Below are 6,000 nucleotides of genomic sequence, written 5' to 3'. Positions count from 1 at the left end.
CACTATGTCAGTAATAGTGTTAGAAAGTCCATTAATGTTCTAGATCTCATGTACTTTTAGTTCCAGACAGCTTACTGGACGCCCAAGATGTCGTCATTTATAAAGAGACTTGTTAACACCAAGGGGCCTGCAGAGCCATCTCAGAAAGCCCAAGACAATAGTCTGGCTTTAGCACATCTGAAAAAGCTCTTTGGAGATTTCAAATATCCCCCAAGGAAAACCACACACATACAGGAAGAACAGGAGTCCAAGCTCTACAGCATGATTCCACTGTTTTGTAAGGTAAATGTAAACGATATCAAGGAAAATGATGTTTATCTCTGGTATATATATTAATTGCATTGTTAGAAAACTGAAATGGAGCAAAAAATTGAGGACAAAGAAATGAAAAAAATCACTGCTGCAAGTATTGACAGAGTCTGATTTAGGTCAGCAGTTTATTAAAGAACATATTTAAATTTTCTTTCCAAAAGGAAAACCACAAAGTCAAGAATGATACACTTCCTTGTTTCAGGTTTTTGGAGAGGTGCAGTCATGCGAAATGACTGAAAAATTTGCAGACATCCTTCAGTTTTGCAGTCATCTTTCAAAACTTATGGTGACAGAAATACGAAGAAGGGCTTCCAACCAATCAACAGGTATTTGTCATTGTGTGATAGCATACTGACATTATTGAATGGTTTATTTTGAAATGAATACACATCAGGATGGGGAGGGGGGCTCAAACTGTGAGACACTTTTCTGTAGTCCCCAGCACAATGATTTTTAACGATGGTGCCTAATAAATGTTTATAATGTCAGATATAACCACGAAGACTTATTATACAACTATTATAATATACAGTCCTTGTATTTTGATTTTGGTATAGAAGATAATTGAAATATTTAATAAAAGATATCAGCCTACACACATAGATAATTCCTTAATATTTGTGTCGTGTTATCTTTAGTTTGCAAACAACATTTATCTTTAACTTTTCATAATTCAACATGTTACGTAACTGTATTTGTGAAATTAAATTTTATTTTACTAGCCATTTTATTTTATAAGTTTTGTCAGGTTTTAACATCGTTTTAGGCTTCTTAACTACTTTTGTTTTTATCTTACAGAGGCAGCAAGCTGTGCAATTGTTAAGTTTTTGGAGATTGAATCTACAGAAGAAACCAGTAATGGATGGATGTTGCTGAGTGCATTAAATCTTTTGTCCAGCGGAAGCCAGGCACTCATAGACTGTATGACGGCAGCCTCTCTCCCTTCTACCCTTGTCAAATGTCTCTACCTGTTTTTTGACCTCCCAGATGTTGTAGATGGTGACTCACTGGATCAGGGAAGCCAATTTACAGCAAAAGAAAGACGAATCCTACTACAGAAAGTGTTCGTTCAGGTGATGAACCAAATAATATCAGTAAACCTGCCATGTTTGAGACTTTTAAAAATATTCATGAATGATGTCTGCATATTAGGTTCAAACTGTAGTGTGTATTGAGTTGTGACATATATTATTTGGAAATAAGGAAACAATTTCACAACAATTTTCCAAAAGCATACTCTGTATAAAATGTCAATCTTACATACAGTATTAGGAAATCACAAGGAATTAACCTACATAATTTCATTATGTAAATGAAGAGCATGAAAATTCACAAAAAGTAAAAACATATTAAGTGATGTATTATATTTCTATAGATCCTGGTGAGGTTATGCAATCACCAATCACCAGCTGAGGAGCTGGCAAGGAAGGATGACCTTAGTCTGCTCTTTAGTGCAATAACAAGTTGGTGTCCGGCACACAACACTCTGTGGAGAAAATCAGCTGGAGAGGTGCTGGTTACTCTGTCTAGGCATGGACTTACCACAAATGTGGTGAAATATATACATGGTAAACATAGCTACTACCCCTCCCAAAAAGTATATGCATGGTAAATTTATTTACTGCCCCCCACCCCCCAAAAGAAAAAAACAAACAAAGAACAAAAACAAACCAAAAAACTCATAGTTGCTACCACTCCCCCACTAAAACAAAGAAAAAAAGAAAAAATTAACTGTTGAAAAACAAAAACTTTTGCCTTTATACATTTATCTGCTGGCATAATATTTAACCTCGCTTAGAAATTTATAAGGTGGCCATCATAGTTGTCAACTAAATCTCTCAATTTAAATACATTGTGATGTAATTTTTTTATATTTATTTCTGTTTTTCAGAAAAGGGTTGTGTACGACACTGTATAGAGAACATGCAGCGTATTCAAGAGTTATCTCCACTTGAGCTTGTGGAAATGTTTGTCACTGTGTTCTGTTTCCTAAAAGATTCTAGTGAAGTGTCCCAAACACTATTAGATGATTTCCGTTCATGCCAAGGCTATATATACTTGTCTGAATTTCTCCTAAGGTAAGCACTATTTTACATAGAAAGACATGTTTCATTTTGATTTTAGGTAAATTGCTGATTTTTTTTTCAGGTCTTAGGTGAATTTGAAATTTGATAAGTAATTTATTCAGTGATGTATTGTAATATTATATCTTAAGTTAGTATGTAAAGTGAAAAAAAAAAAAAAAAGATAATAAGATATTACCAAATATGGCTAGAAATGAGAGTGACTGTGTGCACTATTTGTAGGCTGGAACAAGACAAGAATGAAGAGGCCCAACAGGCCTTGAGAAACCTGGTGTTACTGGTGGGCTCTCTCACCACCTGTGGCTTTGTGGAAATCAAAACTAGCTATGGTAGCACAGGGGCTCTCTTCCAAATCCCAGGCTTCTCTGTACCACAACCTACAGGCAAAGGTAAAATCTCTACTTAAGTCTTGTAAGGTGAAAAAGTCAGAAGTAATAAATATTCACGACATACAACATATGCATACTGATGAAATGGCTATAATGCTGGCCTTTAGGAAAGTTGAATGTAACATGTAATCTGTGCATGGTGAAGGCATGAAACTGAAAAGAAATACTTTTCTCTCTGTTTCCTGTGCTTTACATCATAAGACTTCAATCAGCTGTAAATCCTAGAAGTCCCTTATCATATAGACAGTGATTTGAGTTGTCTAACTTGTAATGATTGCAGATACAAAACTTTAGTTTTACCAAAGTTTTCTGGTTTGCTTTGTGCATGATTATAAGAAAATCAATAAGCAATTTACTGTGTTTATAAATCTTCCTGTATATCAGTATCAGCATTTATTGTAAATAATAGTATGGCTTACACCAGAATATTGGTCATACTGTATGACTTAACTGGCCTAGATGGCTAGAATATCTTATATGTAATCAGATATATTGTTAGCCCCAGTCCATCAAAGAGCTTCTTTGATTTGTCTCCAGAATATTTCCTTACACAGGACTGCTTGCATTAAACATTGATACTCCAGGGGTTACGATCACTTTTGCTCTCTACACCCTTAGAACATGTCATGGCAAATTCGAAGGCACAAGTGAAGTAATTTGATTGGTTCTAGAAGAAAAAAAAAAGACCAATGACAGGCTGATATGCTCCTTTTAAATATTATAAAGGAGAGGCACCCAACTTAAAAGTCATTACAATATACCATTGATTGATGCACATCAAAGGATCAAACTTCATGTAGTTTTTTCGTCCACAAGGTGTCGCACACAGACCCTTCGATTTTGACATTGGATGTGGAATTTAATAAGTATAAGTTGCAGAGAGGAATTGATATTAAATCTTTAAGCTTGTTTTCTTTTCCTTTTTTTCATATACAGACAGTATTTTGTGTTAGAATTAGTTATGTTTTAATGTGGGAAATAGAATATTATTCAAACTAAATGTAATGTACGAGGTGATTGTGTATTTGATTTTTATCTGTGGTAACTTCTTTTAAGCTTATGTTGCCATGCTACTTAACACCGGGATTAATAGAGGGTTTAAGTTCTTCTTATTTTTTTCATTTGCTTATGTTGTTGAGTTTATTTTGTTATGTGACTACAGACAGACATGTGAATGCAAGTCCAAGTTGCAGTTGAGTTATTTTTTCTCGTATTTTCACATCATGATGATATTTAGTACACATTCTGCAGTGTCCATTTATATTCTTCCTTATGAAAATCATGTTCAAAAGCTAGATGAAAAATACTGTCATTAAGAAATTTGTCATGTTTTCCAATATCTGATTAGAGTTATGAAGCAATTAAGATTCACATAGATGTGTCAAATTTCATCAGTTACTGCAGATTGTGTCGCTAATATCAGCAGCTAGATCTTTACAGTCTGTATATAGCAAAATCATAATCACAAGGACATTCAGCATTAGCACACAATTGTAATGCTTATCATCATTAAGTGGTGTGCACAGATATACAAGTATTATTCTATTTCTGGTACATCAGATAAATTTTTGCCTCTAAGCACTTTGGGATAATTAAGTTATAGGCCTCTATAATAGGTTTACTAGACTGTTCATTATACTGGTATGCTTGTGTTTCTATATGTATTCAAAAATCATATGTTCTTTTCATGGTGAAGGGCATAACATATATCCATGTACCTGTGTATAATATTTACTTCATTTATTTCATACAGCATATAGGTTTTAACTTTTAAGTTGATACTATATTTCACCAGAGTTGTATGGTAGAGGTACACAATGATTTTTTTTGGGGTGGTGTGGTGGGGGGCGGTGAATTCATTATATCTGGTTTCCCTACTAAAGAAATGATGTCTTTTTCAAAGTCTATCTTTAAATTACTAGAACAAAACAATGTATTTATCCATTTTAAATTTGTACTCATAACAAAGATAGTTGTAAAGAAAAAATCACTGTTACCTCTATTTTAAATACAATGTACTAACATGCAGTGTGGACAGCATGAAGGGAAATAACTCCATAGAAAAATAGACATAGATTTAATTAGTACCAAATGTAATTTTCAAATCATATTTAATACTGACAATCTGATACCATCATTCTGTATAATTAGATTGTTAATTTTCAGTTACTTTAACTTCACTTCAATTTAATTTCAAATGGATTAAGGTAGATGTATAACTAAGTCACTAATTTGCAATTACTTAAACTTAACTTCAATTTAATTTTAGTATATTAATAGAGTTACATACTTCATTGAATAAAATTAATCATGGAGTAATTCTGACTTCGAAATCTTAATCCGGTTAGACCTATATCTGATTAATTTTAATTACCTAATACATTTATGAAATTAACATGTTTTTACAAATACTTTTATTAAATTTTGTTATATGGTTGTGCACTATTACATCAGGACTTGTGGAGAATATGGTACAAATGTAGTTTATGGTAAATGAGGCTTATGCAATTTTTTTTTTCAGTTTATCTAGCACACATTTTGTTTTCAAGAGTATTAAATCTTTTAATATAGTTTTGAAATGGACTACTTTTGATTTTTTTTTGTTTTTGTTTTTTGTTGTTGTTTTTTTCGCAATACCAGTTAAAATACATTGTACTGATTCACAGGTGTGAGTGTACGAAATATCCAGGCATTCCAAGTGTTACAGTCTGTGTTCATCAAGGTGAGTACTCTGAAGAAATTGCATGTGAGACCAAAGACTGTTCTGATGTGAAGGTGTTATGAGCAGGTTAATAATTGAGGTCTGTTTTTCATGTCCTCGCCTTTATTTCATTGTATTTTTGCATTTCTTTTCAAGGAGACTGATGAATTGGAATCATCACTGATTACCAATTCCTCAGCAGGAAGCATTCAGGGATGATAGAGATTTTTACCCATGTCATGTCTGAAAATCTCATTAACAGAATATGCTTTATTAGTCCCCTGCCGGTGAAACCGGAGGGGATTATAGTGTTTGTCTCCGTCTGTCCGGATGTTGATTTCCAGACGATAACTTGAGAACAGATCGATGGATTTGTATCAAACTTCATACAATGGTAGTTTATAAGGCAATATAGTGTGGGAGTTTGTTTGGGGTCAAAAGATCAACTACAAAGGTCACTGTTACTAAAAATAGAATCTTGTCACAATTTAGTTTTCAGTCAATAATTTGAGAA

General features: G+C 33.3%; 1 protein-coding gene across 1 annotated transcript in view; it reads left to right on the top strand.

The window, feature by feature from the left end:
* The first annotated feature begins 246 nt into the window (after positions 1-246).
* Positions 247-6,000, top strand: part of LOC132551624 (WD repeat and FYVE domain-containing protein 3-like) — a 32,377-nt gene continuing 26,623 nt past the window's right edge. Inside the window, exons 1-7 of the mRNA XM_060215801.1 lie at positions 247-282; positions 515-638; positions 1,111-1,385; positions 1,688-1,880; positions 2,204-2,390; positions 2,619-2,785; positions 5,452-5,507. Of these exons, the coding sequence (XP_060071784.1) occupies positions 262-282; positions 515-638; positions 1,111-1,385; positions 1,688-1,880; positions 2,204-2,390; positions 2,619-2,785; positions 5,452-5,507 (1,023 nt within the window). The 5' untranslated portion in view covers positions 247-261. The remainder of the gene's footprint in view (positions 283-514; positions 639-1,110; positions 1,386-1,687; positions 1,881-2,203; positions 2,391-2,618; positions 2,786-5,451; positions 5,508-6,000) is intronic.

Source organism: Ylistrum balloti, unplaced genomic scaffold (assembly GCF_031769215.1).
Source record: "Ylistrum balloti isolate Yb309-2 unplaced genomic scaffold, AGI_CSIRO_Ybal_v1 Utg370208, whole genome shotgun sequence".
Classification (NCBI taxonomy): Eukaryota; Metazoa; Mollusca; class Bivalvia; order Pectinida; family Pectinidae; genus Ylistrum; species Ylistrum balloti.
Note: the sequence above shows the minus strand (reverse complement) of the source record. Positions and strands in the feature narration are given on the sequence as shown.